The sequence below is a fragment of the Camponotus floridanus genome, unplaced genomic scaffold (assembly GCF_003227725.1).
Source record: "Camponotus floridanus strain SB8 unplaced genomic scaffold, Cflo_v7.5 scaffold574, whole genome shotgun sequence".
In the NCBI taxonomy this organism is placed as follows: Eukaryota; Metazoa; Arthropoda; class Insecta; order Hymenoptera; family Formicidae; genus Camponotus; species Camponotus floridanus.
Window position 1 is genome coordinate 1 of NW_020229741.1, and position 22283 is coordinate 22283.

The 22283-nt window shown below is 36.1% G+C and overlaps 1 protein-coding gene across 1 annotated transcript; it reads left to right on the forward strand.

Moving 5' to 3' along the window:
• The first annotated feature begins 9389 nt into the window (after positions 1-9389).
• LOC112639326 lies at positions 9390-16980 on the forward strand. Its single transcript, XM_025412814.1, has 4 exons — positions 9390-9535; positions 14796-15456; positions 15563-15632; positions 16904-16980. The coding sequence occupies exons 1-4, from the start codon at positions 9390-9392 to the stop codon at positions 16978-16980; spliced, it is 954 nt and encodes a 317-aa protein (XP_025268599.1).
• Positions 16981-22283: the final 5303 nt, after the last annotated feature.

A 22283-nucleotide genomic window follows, 5' to 3' on the forward strand; every position in this document is an offset into this window, starting at 1 on the left:
CGATATATCGTTCAGACGCTCGAACCGTCCGATTCCGTTCAGAGTCATAGGTAACTTCGAGCCCTCTAGATTCAACACCTCGGAGTAATGCGGATCGCGAGCTTCTCTCGCAATTCTTATCGACGGGATACAGAACGGCTACCACCGACCACGCGAAACCAACACGCCTCGTCGTCGGATCGCATGTTGACCACCGCTCTCTTCTGTCTGAATCTCTCGCGGTACTCGCACGTAGCACCCCGCCCGCATGGGATTGTACTTGTTCACGTTCACCGTTAGATCGAGTATGCGCGATAGAGCCCATCCGCTGTCGCGCTCTTGAACTCCTCCAAAGACGCGACGGTATCGCCGATGACGCGAGTATCGTACCACTCGCACAGATCCGTCGTGGGTAGAAGGGGATGGTTTCTCTCTGGCGATCGTCTTAACGGCGGTTCTTATCGCCCGACACGATTCTCACGTCGTGTTCACCTTAACGTTGCGATATCGGCCCATGACGTCGCGCACGCAGCGGAGCACGGTGTCCCTTGCGTTTTCGAGAAATCTCAGAGGTTCGATGTAATCGAGATTTATCACCGCGCCGGTCAACACGCGTCTCTTGAAGGCTGTCTCGATCTCGGACCACGAGAATCCCTCGCGCGACTCGACCCCGCTACCGCCGTCGTCGTCCTCGCGTCTCGCGACACCCGCGCCCTCGCGCTCGAAGCGTCGCCGTAGATCGTTCCTCGCACCGATCACTCGCAGGATTCGAGCGACCAGAGAAGTCCTCGCCCCCGTAGAGATTCGGCGACTCGCGTCTAGACACCTCTCGCGCAGAGTCGCGAGACACTCCTCGCATCGTCGCGCCCACGCGCGATAATCGTCTGTCATGACGACGTCGCGCGCGCTCTCGAGCACCCGGCGCTCCTCCTCCGCGCATGATCGCGAATCTCGCCGCTCTTCCGCTACACACCAGGACCGTCTCGATCCACAACTCCTTGCGCGCGTCTCGAAGACTGATCGCTCGCCTCGTCGAATAGGTCGCGACGCTCCACGCGATCTTCTCCTTCAACACTCGGACGTAGCGATCGATCGGCGAATCGACGCGCACCTCATTCATGACATCTCGCGCCTCAAACGTATCAAATCGACGCCGCAGAATATTCTCTGGCGGAACGAGTACTCGCGACTGCTGTCCTCGCGATTGTACATGTATCGCAGAACCCTACCCGTGTTATCCTCGGACACGCGAATCTCGCAGCGTGCGAGCGGCGAGAAATATCGAACTTCCGGTTGGGGATAATCGAACGAGTGGAATTTCCAATCCTCCGGATACGGATAACCCTTCGGATACTTCGCGTTAAACCACCTGTCTAGTTTAACGTTGTAAACAAAGGCTCTGTGACTCGTTCGAGTGATGACGACGTCGCACGAGCGGGAAAAAATTTCTCCGCGGTCGCGCGGTTTTCGCCTTCAAAAACGACGAATCCGTCGAAATACCGCATTCGACCGGATTCGGCGCGCGTTATCGCGCGCGTTTCTCGCTGCTGCGCGTCCGAGAGGAAGGAACGGCGACGGAAGCGTCGCCGCGAATATCCCTCGCGTGCACGCGCGCGCGTAAATCCGAGCGGGATCCCGCTTCTCTCTCGTTATCGCGCTCGAAAGGAGAGATAAGCGGCGAGTCCGAGAACAGGAACGTGTGCGACGACCGCGATATAGCGCGAAGACGTGATATCGCGCGCGCGACGAGGCCCTCGTCCGATCAATGCGCTCTCTGTCGATCCGCGAGAACGAAGGATCGACGACCTCCCTCGACGAGAGACGCCTCTATTCGCGACGTGTTCTCCCGATACATCGTACACTCGTTTACAAAACGCGCGCACATTTAGGTTAAAATTTGAGTGGCGCGCTCCGCGCGCGGTGAACTCGCATCCGACGTCTACGACGAGACGAGAAACACGCCGCGCTCCGCGTGCTCTCCCGATACATCGCGCACCTTTTTACAAACGGAAAGAAAAATTTCGAATTTAAATTCGAGCGGCGCCTAAGACGCGATGGAAACGTTCGAGGCCGCTTATCGCTCTCTTCTCGGCGCGTCGAAACGACGCGAGCCGGCGGAGGCGCATATATATTATATAAATCGTACGTCGCATAAATCGTATATTATATCTCTTCCAGGCTTACGTCGAATATATCCGCTCTATTATTAATGTCGACTTTATCTCTATCTCCGTCTCGCGCGTCGAGCCGGCGGAAGCGCCTAACGGGGCGATCGCCGCTTATCGCGCGCGCCTAGCGCGCCACGTCCAGAGACGCTCCCGACGCGCCGTATCCAGGGACGCGCGCGCCGTATCCAGGGACGCGCGCGCCGTAACCAGGGACGCGCGCGCTCTCTCTCCCTCTTCCTTGCTCTCGCGCCGAACCCCTCTCCTGCCCGCTCCCCCTCGCCGCGCCGCCCCTCGCCTCCCCCCTCCGCGTGACGTCACGACCCACCCGATGGCGAGTGGCTTCCCTCGCCCTACCTATCCCCCTGCTCACCCGCGCCGCCGTCACCCTGACCCTCAGATATTTTTCTACCTCTCTTGCTCTTACAGACCTCTCTCTCGCACTCGTGGAAAAAGTGAGTTAGAACCGACCTATTCTCCCTACTGCGATGTTCCAGGTGTGGTATCGAGATTAACGCATTCTTCGGTTGATGAATTTGATTTTCCGACATTTTTGCATTTTCCTTCGATTTTTTCGTTTTACGCGTCGACCAAATGAGCTGCTTTCGTGTTTTCTCTTTTGTTTTTTGGAAGTCATTACGGAATTATCGTCGCTATCAATATCGGTGTCGTAATAATAAGATATGGTACTGCTATCACTATCCGATAATGTTTCATGTAACTCGATACATTCTTCCTTGTCCGAATCGTTGTAAGTTGGTAAATTATCAGTCCTTATTTTTTTATGTGATGCCGGGTTACCAGATCCGTCGCTATCTGTAGTTAACTGTCTTTTAGAAATAGGATGTGATGTTTTTATTTTCTTATAATCTTTTTCTGCTGACATATCACTAGATGTGGAGAATGCGCGTTTAGCATGTAGTGGATATACGAGTATATTTTTTATATCCTCGATAGGATTTAAAGCGTCTGCATTTTTATTTTTCTTTTCAGGTTTATATTTTATTTCATACTCGTATTCCGCGAGTTTTAATCGCCATCTCATTAATCATGATATAGGATCTGATACTGAGTTTAACTATTCTAAAGGTTTATAATCCATAACAAGTGTAAATTTACGACCGTAAATGTAAGGACGAAAATGTTTGACTGCATACACAAGAGCTAATAATTTTCTTTCAGTAGGTGAATATCTTGTTTCGGCGTTATTTAATACTCGTGATGCGTAAGCTATAGGGAGATCAGATCCCATTTTTCCTTAACTTAAAATTGCTCGGATTGCATATTCGGATGCATCTATTGTTATAATAAATGGCTCATTAAAATTTGGATATTGTAATATGAGTTCTGAACACAAAATTTCTCGCAGTTTATCAAAAGCTTCTTGTTGTTCTTCCTTCCATTCAAACGTATTTGATTGTTTGGTTAAATCTAATAATGGTTTGGCTATTTTAGAAAAGTTTTCTATAAATCTTCGATAGTATCCAGCAAGTCCAAGAAATTGTTTAATATTTTTTCTGGTTTTTGGCGCTGGAAAATTTTTTACAGCTATTATTTTTTTTTTATCTGATCGTACTTCATTTTCGGTTATTATATGTCCAAGATATGCTACTTCTCTTTTCAAAAATTCACATTTATCTGGTTGTAGGAATAAATTTGCTTCTAATGGACGTTTCATTAATCGTTGAAATTTTATTTCATGCTCTTCAAGTGATCGTGCGTATACAGGGTGTCCCATTTTAATGCCCCACCCCAAATAACTTTCTTATTTTTAATTTTAGAAAAAGATGTTTCAGACAAAAGTTGTATGGTTTCGAGGGGGACATAAGATGGTACCATTAATTTGATCTTGAAGAGTCACATGAAGGTTACGTGAAGATCATTTTCAATTTCTTAAATGGAACACCCTATATATTTTTGCATATTCTTGTAGCTTATCTCGAGAGCTTTCCAAAACACTATAAATAAACATTTTTTCATCAAGTACGTTTCGAGTAATGAGGCTTGAAATCATTTCTTAATTTTACATAAACCATAAAATATCTTGTAAAATATTCATTTTTTGATTATCTTACCTTAATACTTTCATGTACAAAATAATGAGAGAAATCCATTGGTGCAAAGAAAACATACAGTTGTTTTTAAGAAAAAAATATGTAATTTGCAATTAACAATTCCATATTTTTTCTTAAAAACAACTGTATGTTTTCTTTACACCAATTGATTTCTCTCATTATTTTGTACATAAAAGTATTAAGGTAAGATAATCAAAAAATGAATATTTTACAAGATATTTTATGGTTTATGTAAAATTAAGAAATGATTTCAAGCCTCATTACTCGAAACGTACTTGATGAAAAAATGTTTATTTATAGTGTTTTGGAAAGCTCTCGAGATAAGCTACAAGAATATGCAAAAATATATAGGGTGTTCCATTTAAGAAATTGAAAATGATCTTCACGTAACCTTCATGTGACTCTTCAAGATCAAATTAATGGTACCATCTTATGTCCCCCTCGAAACCATACAACTTTTGTCTGAAACATCTTTTTCTAAAATTAAAAATAAGAAAGTTATTTGGGGTGGGGCATTAAAATGGGACACCCTGTATAACAATGTCGTCTAATAAACAAATAATTCGATTCACTGCAATCCCGTTAATACTTGATCCATTAATCTTTGAAACGTAGCAGGAACATTCTTTAATCCGAATGGCATGCGATTATATTCAAAATGTCCGCAAGACGTCGAAAAAACTGTTTTATGTTTGTCATCTTTATCCATTAAAATTTGATGGAATCCAGATGTTAAATCAAATATTGAAAAATATTTTGCACTTCCTAATTGATCGAGTATATCTACAATATTTGGTAATGGATATGCGTCGCCCACCGTTTTTTCATTTAAGGCACGAAAATCTATGACTAACGCCATTTTTTATTGCCTAACGAATCATCTTTTTTTTTGGAACAATCCATAAAGGAGAATTATAGATAACTTGATGGTTCTATTACACATTTTATTACACATTTTTCTAACATTTCTCCAATCTATCGTTGTATCTCTTCCTTATGCACTTGAGGATATCGATACTGTTTGACATTAATTGGACGGTCATCGTTGTGAATATACGGTGTTTTAACATATTAGTTGCTCCTAAGTTTCTCCTGGTAAATGGAATCTTTCCTTATTTTTCGTTACCAAATTAATGACATTTACTCTTTCTTCTTCGTTTAAACGATCGAGACGTAGTAATTGCAATATTTTATTGACTCGTGATTCTAGATCTCTTGACTCGGATTCATTGATTTCCTCTATTTTTTTGTTATTCTTTGTTTCCTTAAACGGATATAGTTTTACTGTAGGGATCACTAACTTTATATCCTTATCTGATAAATTTATAACATATAGATATGCAATTCCGTGATGATTGGATACGACGGCGTTACCTAAGTACACCTGCGGCCCTGCATCTAATTTCGGAACATATCCGTTTTTTATTTCAGGATTAACGCTACTCGTATGAAAACTTGTTTCCGTATTCGTACTGGGATCATGACAATTTCATCACTATGAAAATGGTATGGAATTCCGTTTACAACTAGACTGGCCCTCGGGTAGTCGATAGTTGCTCGTTGATTTTTGAAGAATTCTGTGCCCAGGATTTTGTTCTGTTGAATCGGAAAATCGTCTGGAACTACATGAAATAACGTGTCGGTGCCGAAAATGCATATTCTAACGTGCGAGTTCGACCTTTTTCATTCCGCTTAATTCAAATACGACTTTATTATCAATAAGCATCTTCTCATGAAGAGAATTCTTCTTTATCAAGTTCATGTCAAAACCAATATCTATCATAAAATTAGCACGTTCCTCTATCAAATCTTTGCTGGGTAAAATAACGGAAGGTGGTTTACCGACTTTGTTACACGCGAGGTTTATTCTTGCGCTTCTTCGTGAGTTTGTTCGGGAGTCACTAGGCGCACTCGCGGGCGTTCGTTCAGCGTTGCGCCATTTCGCTGCACCCGCTCCCTGTTTCCCTGACCTTCTCTAATTTGAATTTCTTGATTGTTGGATCGAGTTAGTTTATTTTGTGGATCATTATTATATTGTTTTTTCCTGCACTGTTCAATGCTATGTCTTGGTATTTTACAATAACGGCATACTAAATTAAAATTTCTGGAAGCTGTATGATTTTGTCGATTTACTTGATTATAATTCATATTTCGATTCATATTGTTTATCGGAGTGTTTCGATAATTTAAGCCTCTTGATTGAGGAGTTCTGCATTCTGCACGTGTATGTTCTGAATTTTTACATAATGTACAAACTTTAGGTTGCCATTGGACATGAGTTACTTGAGCCAATGGATTAATGGTGCTACATGAATAAGCATTATGTCCATATCCCAGACAATTATTACAGCATATTGATTGCATAAGTCCCTCAGTAATTTTCATTCTTTGTGCATGTTCATTATATTCAGCTTCAGCCTTTATGGCAGATTCAATAGCATGATTTAAACTGACAGGATCACGCAGATAAAGTCTAGTATATATGTCAGTTTTTAATCCTGTTAAGAAATTTTTGATGGCATTAGCTTCTGCAGAATTAGTAAATTGGATCGCTTGGTTCGGATTTTCGGTCTGATAACAGGATTTCAATTGTTGCAATAGCATTGATACGCGGCTACCATAATCCACCACAGATTCATTCTGAATGCTGTGATACTTTAGAAAGTGTAAATTCTCCGTGTAATTGTGATGAAGAATAAACAGGTGCAAATCTAGTTTTTATGACAGCTAACAAGATTCTATATCGTTATATTCTCCACTTAAAGCCACTCTTAAAGCAAGTCCTACTAATTTGTTTTTAATCATTTGTACCAGATCATATTCTGCTCTGGGAGAGACCATATTTTTTGCATGTAAGCAGCTGTTAGCGAATTGTGATACTGGCATATTTTTTTCCATCGAATGGGAGAATTGTCTCGACTACGTCGCGCAAGCTTACATATGGTATATTATTACTAGGTCTATGATTGGCGCTTGTATCGTTGGCTACGCTCATGTTTCCTATTTGTCTAGTCAACGCATCTATTTCCCCAGTATGAGACATATTTGTAGAATATTCTTAATAAATATCGCACGAAGGAAATCGAAATATGATACTCGTAGCACTTACATATAGCACGCAGTGAAGAAAAGTATGAGAATACGCAAATCCATGAAGACTTGATTCCTTATTTGCAGTCTTATCCTTGCTGTCGTGTTCCTTCTGGACAAGGTATTCCTCTTCTCTTGAAATGTAGACACGATCCAGACCTCAGTCCGGTTTATTCGAAGGAATCAGCGTATTTTATCCCACCGTTGCCACCAAATTTTTGTTGTGACGTTCTGGTAACATCGCGATCAATTGGTTCCGTGAGGCAGGTTTTTCCAACAGTTTTCCGAGTTCGACAGAACGTCTTAGTTATGGGTTCTTCTTCTTGCGATTAAGGGGATAAAACCCTGGGATAATTAACTGCTTTGAGTTGGGTTTCCTTTACTGACGATGATTAAAGAAATATACTTTTGTTTAAAATTTAAATTCTTTATTCTGACTTGACTTGGTCTAGCAGTTTACAGTACGAGTAAGAATTTGAGTGAGAGTTTTAAGTTTAGAGTATTTAAGTCTAGAGTGAATCTATGAGAATGAGGTTGAGAAGGAGAATGAGAATGAACTAAGCTGCTCTTCCGTTGTTGGAAGAGTTTTTATACACTTTTAAAATTGAATGGTAGGGGTAATTTATGACGGAGTTTTAAGAACAAATTCTTTAGCTATGAAACGGATTTTTGCGAATTTCTTGGGTAGTCTTTAAGAGAAAGTTTTTCTAAGAATACATATTAGTTGATTTTCCGAATGCATTGCTTGCAAGGTCGTGTCTTACATACCCAGCAAACACAGAATATTGCAGCAATATTACAGCAATATTACAATATTGCAGCAATGTTGCGGCAATGTAGCTGCAATATTTTGGTTTGCTGGGTACATTATAATAAATTACGATAAATAACCCTTTTCAAAGAATTACAATAATTATTTAATTATTTAAAATATTGTTTATTTATCATGATTTTTACATAAATAGATTCTCTTTAATCTTTTAGATATATTTTACATTATATTTTTATATAATTGTATAATAAAATAAGCTTATATTTAAAAGGACTTCCTTATATCGATCTTTGTCTTTCCTAAGTATTACATATAAGTCTATCTCGCTCGTATAGATGATTCATATATATATCTCTCTCAGATTCGCATTTTATTATAGGTGACGTATAAGTGTATCTCTCTTGGTTTCATGTTAGTTTGTGCTTGTAGCTTATTGGATGAAGGATAGTGAGAAAAGAAAAAAATCTTTCTGCTAGATCTTTCTGCTAGATCTAAAGATCTAGGGATCTATGGATCGCCGGATGTGACACAGTATATTACATCTGTAACGTATATTACATCTGTAACGTATGAGTATAGAATATTCGAATGATATCATGTGCTGTTAGGGTATTGTTATACGAAGTGTATTCAAAAAAAAAGGTGACTTTTCAAATTTCGTGGGCTACGTACATTCGATTTTCGAATTTTTTTTTGTTATGTGGGTACACATGTCCCCAACATATATTGACATTATCAGCTGTTTTGCATGTTTGGTTTGTTTTTCACAGATATAAGGGTTAGATGTGTTTTGGTGTGCTTGGCGATTTTTTGCTATCGAAAAAAATGGATCAAAGAATCTGTATTAAATTTTGTGTGAAAAATAAAATTAAGTGCTCTGACGTACTTGAAATGTTGACTGTGGCATTTGGCGAGTCTACTCTGAGCAAAAAAAATGTTTACAAGTGGTACAAGCTCTTCACAGAAGGTCGAGAAGATGTTAATGACGATGTCCGCCCTGGACGCCCCAGCACGTCAACAACCGATGACAACGTCAAAGCAGTGAAGAAAATTATTATGGAGAATCGTCGAATCACTATTAGAGAAGTTGCTGAGGATGTCGGCATATCGGTTGGCTCATGCCATGCAATTTTTTCGGGTGTTTTGGGTATGCAACATGTGGCGGCGAAGTTTGTTCCGAAATTGCTGAATTTCGACCAAAAACAACGTCGCGTAGACATTGCTCAGGAGCTGTCCGTGCGTTGAATGCCGTCAACGACGATCCAGATTTGCTCAAAAGGGTCATAACTGGTGACGAATCATGGGTATATGGCTATGACGTCGAAACCAAAGCCCAATCATTCCAATGGAAGCGGCCAGAAGAGCAAAGACCGCATCACTGAAAAAGCTCGAGACCATACCAAAAAGCGCATATCAAAAGTGCTTCGAGGATTGGAAAAAGCGCTGGCACAAGTGTATAATATCTAAGGGGGATTACTTTGAAGGGGACAAAATAGATATTGATGAATAAATATTTTTCGAGAAAAATAAAAAGTCCCCTTTTTTGTGAACACATCTCGTATATATTATGTTACATATATATTGTTATATATATTATGTTAATCAGTAAAAATAATATAGTAATACTAATTAATACTATAATATAAGTATAATTAAGTATAATTAATACTAATTTATAATAATATAATAATAAAGTTTTAAATTCCTAATTTTAGATCATTATTTTTTATACTGTGGATTGAAAATAATAATCAATTAGATGTAGCAAGGGCAAAAAACAATAAGATTTGTTATATGGAATACATACAGCCTTTTTGCTAACGTTATTTGCATTGATAATTGTCTGTTGAGACCATTGATTCCCGACTGCAATATCAAGTTCTTTTGAATCAATAGGATAATTTGAAAAAGCTACAAAATTCATCAATAATTCTCCAATTAAAATAGATTTTTCATCATGATCTAAACAAATATTTTTAATGCGTACGATAGTCCTATCTTGCAAATAACAATATTGATCTGCTTTATTCATTATTGATAGTGTAAATTTATTAAAATGTAATATTATATGAGGTGATACCAAGTTCTTTCGATATTTTATGATTTTTACATGTCACTGTAGGTTTTTCGAAAAATAAATTTTTCTTTTTTTCAAAATTACATGCAATACGTTCTAAAATTCTATTGTGCAGCTGTTGTAAAGGTTTTTCTGCCTTTTTAATGTTTTTTAAATATTATATAAGTAAATCTCAAATGAAAAAGAACTGAATGAATCAAGATGATCAAATTTTAAAACATCACTGGCTAAATGAATTAAATTATGGATATTATATATCAAAAAATTGGTACCATATAATTCAGTACATTTCCCTATAAAATATTCCAATAAATCTGTAGCATATTTATTATTATCTTTGCAATCTGTTTTGTGACAAAGAATCCTGATTGCACAGTGTAGAGAAATAAAATGGATGAAATATTTCTTTGTGTTAGATTGAGCAATGTATAACCTCTCTCTCTACACTATGTATTCTATGTTTTAAATTCTTTCGTTTCTTATATATTTTTCATGCTTCATGACTCTTCTCGTACAGTTACTGAATATTAAAATACAGTTCAATGAATCTGTGATAAAACTTATTTCATCCACTCCTTATCCTCGCTACTCTACATCATCACTTTGATAAATAATTTTGAAGAACAACTGGACCTACATACAATAAAAATAATCTCAATTCAGTCGCTTTCCATCGATCAAGATATTCTAATTCCCGAGTTTTTCTAGCAAATTCAGATGGAATCCATTTTGCTATGATTTTTAAATTTACAGATATTTCTTTTAACAGATATCATTTTAGCAGAAAAACTTAATATATTTATGAGATCCTTTTGTTACCTTTTGTAAGATTTTTTTTACAGCTCCGAGACAAACAAAGTGCATATAATCAAGTGGGAATTGCGAGACCACCCCTAAATCTGCTTCTTCAAATAATGATGTTCCAGAATGATGATTTTCATCAATACATTTAATGAAATTTTCATCTGTTCTTAAGGTAGTTGTACCCCGACTGCACCAGTCAATGTAGAAAATGACATAAAAAGTGCAAAATATACAGGGCGATCCCGAAAAACCTTCCGTCTTTAAAATGACGTATTCCTGACACTATTCTAAGACAATTTTTTCTTTAGCAAAATTTGATTTGAAGCGTAGTTTTTGAGTTATAAGCAGAAATAGTTAGTAAATCACGCGTCGGGTACAGAAGGCAGACAGGGGCGGCCCGGCGCGCCGCGAGCGCGGGCGCAGCTGATCGCCCGACAGGCGATTATCACTGCATGAGTCACTAACTATTTTATCTTATAACATAAAATTATGCTTTAAATAAAATTTTGGTAAAGAAGAAAATGTCTTAGAATTACATCAGGAATACGTGTTCCTTAAAATAATGTTAATTATTAAAAGTTATTCCGGATCGCCGACCGTCGAACGCTGTAATCAGCTGATTGCTACATGCGATGTGTGTATGGCGGAGTGTGCGTAAAAGAGAGAGAGAGAGAGAGAGAAAGAGAGAGAGAGAGAGAGAGAGAAAGAGAAAGAGAGAGAGAGAGGGAGGAAGGGTAAAAGGGACAGACATTCATACACACGCACGCACGTACGCATACACTTTTTTCTCTCTCTCTTTTACAACACTCTGTCATTTAGTCACTCATTCTCTCACTCACTCACTCACTTACTCTGCTTACTTATTGCTCACTCACCTGGTAGCAGCGTAGCGAATCTTCATGCTACGTATTGTTGTAACTGCTGCACGATTATTAGATCGCTGCACCGCTGATTGTTAGAGATGCGCGGCACATCGAAACTTTCTCACTTCGAAACACTCTTACACTCGATTGACACAGATTACGCGATAACGAGTTTACTGTTTATTACTCACTCGATTCACATCGTTTTATCGAGACTTAAAATTACTTTAAAAGAAACGCGAATGCGAGAGAACACATGACTCGACGCGAAGCGACGGACCGCGGAGACTGCGCGACCACGAGGGTTATGTGTTGCCAGAAACGCGACACGCGACATCTAACAATAAACGCCTTGCGCGTGGCGCGTGATTGACGCGAGATAAGACGAACAATCGGCTAAAACCTTCTCACCCTTACCCTTCCTCCCTCTCTCTCTCTCTTTCTCTCTCTCTCTCTCTCTCTTTTACGCACACACTCCACCATACACACATCGCATGTAGCAATCAGCTGATTACAGCGTTCGACGGTCGGCGATTCGGAATAACTTTTAATAATTAACATTATTTTAAGGAACACGTATTCCTGATGTAATTCTAAGACATTTTCTTCTTTAAAATTTTATTTAAAGCATAATTTTATGTTATAAGATAAAATAGTTAGTGACTCATGCAGTGGTAATCGCCTGTCGGGCGATCAGCTGCGCCCGCGTTCACGGCGCGCCGGGCCGCCCCTGCCTGCCTCCTGTACTCGACGCGTGATTTACTAACTATTTTTGCTTATAACTCAAAAACTACGCTTCAAATCAAATTTTGGTAAAGAAAAAATTGTCTTAGAATAGTGTCAGGAATACGTCATTTTAAAGACGGAAGGTTTTTCGGGATCGCCCTGTATATAATTTGTACACTAAAAATCTTAATAGGAGAAATACAATTCGTATTAAAACTATTTACACGGTAATACAAAATTATAATAACATGAACAAAAATTAATTTACTAATGCTCCACGTAGTGAAAATGAAAAGTTTAGACGTGGCAACGTCGCGTTCTCTTAATTCAATTATAGGTTGGATATTTATTTTTCTCAAATCATTATATAACCTCTACCGTCGCGTCGCTCATGCAAAATGTCATCGGTTACAAGAAATCCTAAGGGGAGATTTATAAAAAAAAAAGAACTCAAAAGGAGAGAAAAAGTAGCAGCTGCATGTGCTCAAATTGGAAGAAAAAGCATAATGCAATCTCCGGAGAAATTGAACCGTCTAATGTTTGCATAGGAAACAGGATCGTTGACATTCAAGTTTTGGCAAAAAACCTCGGGAGCGTCCCGTTTGACCACGTTGCGATTGACCACAGCCAATTATATCGACCTGTGCCTAGGGTAACCAGCAACGATTAACCAATCAGAGAGTCCTATTTTGAATTGGCCAATTGGCGACGTGGTCAATCGGGTGCCACCCAAAACCTCAAGTGTAAAGAATGCAAGTTACATTTGTCACTCCAAAGAATTGAAAAAGAAATTAAGCGAGGTTTACTTTCCACTTTTATGGTAAAGTGTGACCAATGTCAAACATTAACTCGAGTTGACACCGGAGAATTTCATCTTGTCGCTGAAGATGCTCGAGTTTATATTAAAGATAAAGTACATAATAATGTTACAACAAATGCAGTTCTAGGTAATTAATAATGTTCATTTACATCCCTGCAAAAAAATTTAGACAGGATTCAAACGATATTAATACGTATGGGAATTTAAAAGAAGTTAGACTTATACATGATAAATTTGATTATAGGTAGCTTGAATGCAGGAGTGGGTTGTACAGAGCTCAATAAAATTCTTGCTTGTTTGGATATTCCAACAATTTCAACAAAAATTTTCCGAAAATATGAACAAGAAATTGGTCCAGCGATTGAAGCAGCAGCAAGAAATTCCTGTAGAAAAGCTGCTTTAACAGAAAGAAAGTTGGTCCTTCGAAATATTGAGGAATTGCGAAAGGAAATGTAAATAACATTTCACAAATTTTTTTTATATATCAATTACTGCACGTTTCAGAATTTCATCGATGAATTTGAAAATAGTTCAAAGTAGTCTTCGTATAAAAAATACTAATTTTTATTACATTTCATATTCATCAATGAATTTGAATATAGTCTAAAGTAGTCAAGAAGAATTTTTCCTCAATATTAATGAAGCAATTGCAGCTGATAATAATAATAACAATCAAGATTTTGACAAAACTATAGGCAACATTGTCAATGTCATTGTTTTTTACGATATGGGTTAGTCGAAACGCGGAAACGGTAAAAGTTACGACAACTTGAATGGATACGGGGCAATAATAGGTTTCTTATCCAAAAAAATATTAGATTATCGTACACGTAAGAGAAAATGCCGTTTGTGCAGCCTGGGACGAGCGAAGGATAAACACGATTGCCGACTAAGTTTCACTGGCAGTGTAAAAGCAATGGAAGCTGATGCCGGTTCCGATCTTATTGCTGATAGTAATATTTTAAAAGAGGCTAATTTGGAAGTGAAATTAGTGTTTGGAAATGAAGATAGTTCTCTAATGCCTGCCGTTAATAAAAAAAAATAAAGAAAGTGCAATTTATAAATTAGCAGATATGAACCATGTGAAAAAAAATTTTTCAAAAAAAATTTATGGTCTGCAATGTAAACATAGCCAGTTAAGAAAAAAAGGATTTATATCGCACATAAAAAAATGCTTTAGCTATGCCATTGCGCAAAATAAAGGCAATAGTATAGAATTAGGCAATAACGTCCGCTGTATTCCTGATCATCTATATAACAAACATGAAAATTGCGGTCGTTGGTGCAAAAAAGTTTCTGGCAATAATGCTGAGCTGTATAAACCAAAATTTACTATCACAAATGAACAGTTTTATGAAGACTTAAAGGAAAATTTTTTCTGTTTATGCTGATAATGCATTTAAATATTGCATTTCTGCTTCTAGTCAAGCTAATGAAGCCTTTAACCATACAGTTACACGAAAATTTCCAAAAAATAAAAGTTACAGTACAAGTACATCTGGCCATATTCGAGTAGCTAGTGCTGTTTTAGTAAAGAATGATGGAAATATGTACTTGAAAGATTTAAAAGAATCAATCAATCTTCCAATCACTAGTCACATGCTAAATCATTGTAATAAATTAGATAAAATTAACGTAACCAAATCTATAAAATCTCAATATACAACGTCTAAGCAGAGAAGAAATGAACTGAGACAAGAAAGAGAAAAATTGCGAGTAGTCAATGAAAAAGAGGAAGGTATTACTTATAAGTCTAATGTAGCTTTTGAAAAACGTAGCAACAATGAAAAATCTAGTCTCAATGAAGTAATTGAAAATACAGATTTAAAAGAAGATTATAAGATGGTTGTATTTGATTTAGAAACTTCAGGCCGAAAGAAAAATTCAGATATTTTACAACTTGCTGCTATAGTTCAAGAAAATGTATTTTCGGTTTATGTAACGCCCACTCAAGATGTAGATAAGTTTGCTTCTGAAATCAATGGCTTACACAATATCGGAAGAGAACTATATTTACGAAATGAAAAATTACTTACGTTGTCTATGGTGGATGCATTACAAGCGTTTTATGCATTTTTATGTAAAGTAGGTAAAAGTAAAAAATGTATATTGATAGCACATAATGCTTCTTTCGATATATCATTTTTTTTTAAGAGAATGTATAAAATATTCGCTAATTGATTGTTTTAAGTCGATTGTTTATGGGTTTTGTGATAGTTTACAGTTATTTAGACAAAAATTTCCTGATCGTAAGGGAAAAGGTATGTGTACGTTATCTAAATTAGCTAAAGATTTATTGGAAAATCACTCCAAAAATGAAAATTATCATGAAGCTGTATTTGATGTATCAATATTACAACAATTAGTTGTTGCAAATTTTCCTGTGAGCCTTATATTAAAAAATGTAAAGAGATTCGAAATGAAAGTAACAGATTATATTGACAAATCTGTGATACATTCCAAAGTAATAACCTATCTATATTTAAATCCATTTTATCTAATTATATGATAAGAAAAATTGCATCGCTTGATATTTCTTTTGAGCAGTTAAAAGAAATTTATACGAGAGATGGGGAAAACTCGCTTATTTCTTTTTTATCAGAAAAAAAGGACAACAAAAAACCTCACGTTACTAATAATGCTGCTATAATACAAAAATTTATTGAAATTATTAAAAATGCATCAAAATAGATAAAGAATATTATTACAAATATATTTATTGAAATTGTTAAAAATGCGACAAAATATATCTAAATAATGTTATTACAAATATATTTATTGAAATAAATCGTTTATATTTTCACATGAACATATTTGCTTTTTTCTAGTAACCAAACCATATTTCGATCTCGGTTTGAATCGAGCACCACGCGCGCGCCGCGCGGTGGTCAGGCAACGTTGCCACGTGTACAATTCCTTCAGCAGTTGTTCATCGAGATACCCCGAAAATAGATAATTGTCAATTTTTGAATTAATATTACTCTACAACTGTATGGATGGCCCTTCCCCAAAAAAAATATCCTCTTCATAAAGGTTTTAATTAGTTTTGTGCGAATTTTGGAGTAAATTTCAATGTTTCGTCATTTACAAAAAATAAAAATACACGTTTTGTCGTTGTCGACGCCATTTGCCCTATGTTAATCATTGTGAAAAGTAAGAACTTTGACTGCGAATATCTAGAAAACTGTACGGGCAATCGATCCAAAATTTCACGTACGTGTTGTTTACAACAAAAATAAATTTTGCTAAAAAAATCAGCAAATTTTCAACATTTTGATTTTGGGGTACAACTACCTTAAAGCTGCACTCGAATTCAAAAAATAATATGATTGTAATAATTTCCTTCTTCTCTACATTTTCCACATCCAAAGTAGCCATTGTGATCTTTTGTACATGTGACGAAAGATCGTGTGCTGAACTGTCACAAATTACAGCTCTAATTGTAACAGTAAAAATTTGATTGCAATAGTCAAATCCGCTTCGATGTAAAATGTTATATTCATCAATAAATTCTCTCAAAAATGTATTACAGGAGTTAGGCTTTTCATATCCATGATAAGCTCCGATTACAATGGCTGGAAATTTTTGGATAAATTTCTCCCAGAATAAAGGGATAAAGTTCACTTTTTGAACTTTTAGCTATGGCAATCCATCAATATTTACATTTATTTGGATATCATGAGATATTTTGTTGATACCAATCATTCTCAATTGATCAGTTAAGGCTCCGGAGTAGTCACCGCGGCCATCTTTAAATCGTGACGTCATAAGCGAGAAAGGACATCCAGATTTATATTGCGACTGACATCTAAATAAAAACATATTTGAATGAAATAAGACTACCAATCTCTTCAGCACACCTGTAAAAATGGACGGATACTAATCCTTTCCTTTCACAATTTATAAATAGCCGTAAATTGAGTCCGAAATGAAGCCTTGAAAATGCGAAAAAACACGCGATTTGACAGCTGTCGAAAGGAGAGGAAAATGTTACTTTCTAAAGTTTATTCCTTATACAGCTTAGTATCCGTCCGTTTTTACAAGTTTCCTTAATACATTGCACATCACAACACTAGCACATAATTATGAAATGGAACGCAACGTAAATTGGGTCATTTCTCGCTTACGAGACCATTTTTCACGCCTTATAGTTCACCGATTTATAGCAATGAGGCTGCATGAGAATTTTGACATGTGGGTAACATGTGGGTAATATGATACCATGTAGGTAATGTAGAAATATTTGTACATAATGAGGCCCTTGTACAAAACAATTAAAAAATTAAATTAAATTTACAAAATAGAAATAATTTTAAAACTTTTTGTATATACATATTTAAAAATACATACTTTTTATTTCTTTCTTTTAATTTTGTTCTTCCTCTTTTCTTCTTCTTTTCCTTCTCTTTTGTTTCATTTTCTTCGTCTTCATAAGTTGATTCTTCTTCTATACTCATCTCACTTTTTTTCTCATCCTTTCTTCTTTCATCTTTTCTTATATCTTTTTCCAATCTGCAAATTCAATCATGTCGTTTATTAAATGTTTTATTTACAGGACTTTAATTTAAAGAATACTCTAACAAAAAAAAGAAAATAATCTAAAAAGAAAACAATACATGTTATATATATATATATATATATATATATATATATATATATAACATGTATTGTTTTCTTTTTAGATTCTTTTATATATACACACACACACACACATATACAGTATTGTGCAAGGTATTTTATTTTCAGCACTGAGGTACAGGTACAGGTACTCTGGAAAAAATGTACCAAGGCAGAGGTATTTCATAATATGAATACATTTTTTGCAGAGTATCTGTATCTGTATGTCGGTACATTTTTTCCAGAGTACCTGTACCTCCCTAGTAGCAGAATGACGTCAAATGACGTCTTAATAACGTCTTAATGATGTCATAGACGTCTTTAAGACGTCTTTAGACGTCATCTTGCTACCTGGGCTGTACCTAGGTACTGAAAATAAAGTACCTTGCACAACACTGCACATATATATATATATATATATATATATATATATATATATGGGACATTCTTTGTCAAAAAGGCCACCCCCTCTGTCCAAAAATTGAAGCAACCTAGAAAATTTTTCCGCGGGAAAATTTGAAGCTACACGTATGTAGTTTTTATTGAGCTGTGGCCTTTTCGGAAAAACCAAGATGGCGGACCTCAAATTGGTATCAATACGCAATGGTACAGAGATACGAAACACGAAATATTGGTTTATAGTCAATAAAACTATTTCAATTCAAACTAATGTAAGAGTCGATGCGTCTTCTAAGCTGTAGGGATAAATTTGTATAAAAGTAAGGTATCCGCGAACCAACAAAAACCAATATGGCGGGAAAAATCATACAAATCTCAAAAATATCCGAAAAAACGCACTTTACGAAAAAAACGCCCCTCACCATTCTTCAATAGTTTTCAACGAGGAATACGATGATGTGCTTGGTTTTAATCTTGACTCCAAATGTCATTTTCAAGGTCATTTCAAGGACAACTGTTAATAATAAGATTCTCATCAGCATTACCAGGATCCGAAATTTTAAAAAACCACTCGTTTACTATTCAACAACCAAAAACGGTAGTTATTAAACGATTTTCTTATGCTACCAAAGGAGTAGAATTTTATGCAGAAAATGCTTAGTATTTGCTCTTCTAGTAACAGAGAAATTTCCCGCCATATTGGTTTTTGTTTGTTGACCCCCTGGAGGACATTTTGACTTTGTCAAATGAATACATATCTGGATGTCAAATTTTACGTGCTGTCCATTCATACAGTCCAGAATACGGATTTTTTTTGTAGTAAAGAACAGTTGTCCTTGAAATGACCTTGAAAATGACATTTGAAGTCAAGGTTAAAACCAAGGACATCATCGTATTCCTCGTTGAAAACTATTGAAGAATGGTGAGGGGCGTTTTTTTCGTAAAGTGCGTTTTTCCGGATATTTTTGGGATTTGTATGATTTTCCCCGCCATATTGGTTTTTGTTGGTTCGCGGATACCTTACTTTTATACAAATTTATCCCTACAGCTTAGAAGACGCATCGACTCTTACATTAGTTTGAATTGAAATGGTTTTATTGACTATAAACCAATAGTTCGTGTTTCGTATCTCCGTACCATTGCGTATTGATACCAATTTGAGGTCCGTCATTTTGGTTTTTCCGAAAAGGCCACAGCTCAATAAAAACTACATACGTGTAGCTTCAAAATGACCCGCGGAAAAATTTTCTAGGTTGCTTCAATTTTTGGACAGAGGGGGTGGCCTTTTTGACAAAGAATGTCCCGTATACAGAGTGAGGCATCTAAAACAGGCCACCTGAATAACTCCGTTGGTAAGCCGAATACAAAAAAATTGTTCAGGACAAAAGTTGTATGGTTTCAAGGGGGACATATGATGGTGTCATTAGTTTAATCTTGAAGAGCCACCCGAAGGTCACGTGAAGGTCAGCTCCAACTTTTAAATGGGACACCTTATATGCTTTTGCATATTCTTGTAGCTCATCTCAAGAGCTTTCCAAAACACTACAATTATGTCAGTTTTCATTAAATACTTTCCAAGTTATGAGGCTTGAAATCATTTTTTAATTTTACATAAACCGTAAAATATCTTGTAAAATATTCATTTTTCGATTATTTTACCTTAATACTTTTATGTACAAAATAATGAGAAGAATCAATTGGTGTAAAGAAAACACATAATTGCTTCGAACAAAAAAATGTAATTGTTAATTGCAAATTACATTTTTTTGTTCGAAGCAATTATGTGTTTTCTTTACACCAATTGATTCTTCTCATTATTTTGTACATAAAAGTATTAAGGTAAAATAATCGAAAAATGAATATTTTACAAGATATTTTACGGTTTATGTAAAATTAAAAAATGATTTCAAGCCTCATAACTTAGAAAGTATTTAATGAAAACTAACTTAATTATAGTGTTTTGGAAAGCTCTTCAGATCAGCTACAAGAATATGCGAAAGCATATAGGGTGTCCCATTTAAAAAGTTGGAGCTGACCTTCAGGTGGCTCTTCAAGATTAAACTAATGATACCATCATATGTCCCCCTTGAAACCATACAACTTTTGTCTGAACAATTTTTTTATATTCGGCTTACCAACGGAGTTATTCAGGTGGCCTGTTTTAGATGCCTCACCCTGTATATAATATAATATAATATATATAATATATATAATATATATATATATAATAACACAAAACCTTTTTTTTCTTATTTCTTGTTCTTTCTCTTCCTTCTTCTTTCTCTCTCTTCTCTCTTCCTCTTTCCTTCTCTCAACTTTATTCCTTCTTCTATCTTCCTCATCTTTCTTCATCCTTCTGTCATCTTTCATCCTCTCGCTTTCTTTTCTCAGCATTTCTCTTTTCTGTTGCCTGGATCTATTTATATAATAAATAAAATTAATGTATAAATATTAAAATATACACCATGGCCCATTTTAATCGACGCACCTGAATATCTCCGTTGGTAAGCCGAATACAAAAAAATTGTTCAGACAAAAGTTGTATGGCTTGAAGGGGGACATAAGATGGTATCATTGGTTTTATCTTGAAAAGTTGTTTGAAGGTCACATGAAGGCTACCTTCAATTTTTTTAATGGAACCCCCTATTTTTATTACTTATTCTTATAGCTTATCTCGAGAGCTTTTCAAAACACTATAATAAAGTATTTCTTCATTGAGTACTTTTCGAGTTATGAGGCTTGAAATCATTTCTTAATTTTACATAAACCATAAAAATATCTAGTAAAATATTCATTTTTCGAATATCTTACCTTGATACTTTTATGTACAAAATAATGAGAGGAATCAATTGGTGTAAAGAAAACACATAGTTGTTTCCAAGAAAAAATATGTAATTTGCAATTAACAATTTCATATTTTTTTCTCAAAAACAACTGTATGTTTTCTTTATAGCAATTGATTCCTCTCATATTTTGTATATACGTCACTACTTCGATGTATATACGTCACTACTTCACGTTATTTTTTATTACAGTATACTCTGAAAGATTTTCTATTATAATATTAAAAGAATTATAATTATTATATAAGTATTTATTATAAATTATTATTATAATATTTACGTATATATTACATACTCACATGTTGCTTGCACCGCAGTAAAGCATGGACTGATTTACACTAACAATACTCGCCGCTTCTCGCCGCGTTTTTCGCTAGTTTTTTGTTTTCGTCGCGTGCGATATCTTATTACATCTTTGTGTGCTAAGTACTTTAACAATCGAGCGATCTAGTAGACAGCTCAAGTTTTCATTCTTTCATAAAGTGATATTATGGAAACGCGTGAAATTAGTGAAAAATGTGCGACGAAGTTAATGAACGAATTTATGGGAGAAGACGCAATACAAAAAAGTATCGATTATCATGCAAGCGGCTAAGCAGACGAAAATCGTCAATAAATAAAAGGTAACATTATTTTATTAGTAGAAAAGAAAATAGAAAAATTACCGTGCACATTGTCGTTATGTAGCCAAAGTAATGAAAGCCAGTGTACATCAATCATGGTAATTAATCTTGGAATCACGGATTTTATCACGGATGAACTTTTTTTATAATGTAGTACTGTCAGTACCGTAACTAGAGGTACTATCAGTACTTTATTAGAAACGTACCCGAGTGAAGTGATAGAGCGCAATATCAGACATTTTGTAAAGAATTTATTTAATAAATATAGCACTCTTTATCTACCGTTGACTCTGCACCATTCAGTATGAAGACGGCATTGCACGTGCACTTAAGTCCGAAAGTATACGCTGCGAACTGGTTCTATTTCAATCTGTTCAATTTTTTTTCAAATTTTTAAAAATTTTTGTTTTATGTTCTTATGTTGCATGTA

Bases quoted from the DNA above. Each gene is read 5' to 3' on its own strand.
- LOC112639326 (XM_025412814.1), top strand. From the start codon at position 9,390: ATGGCTATGACGTCGAAACCAAAGCCCAATCATTCCAATGGAAGCGGC. The intron at 9,536-14,795 runs GTATAATATCTA...TTCTGCTTCTAG, and splicing joins GAAAAAGCGCTGGCACAAGT to TCAAGCTAATGAAGCCTTTA. The intron at 15,633-16,903 runs GTATGTGTACGT...AATGTATTACAG, and splicing joins TCCTGATCGTAAGGGAAAAG to GAGTTAGGCTTTTCATATCC.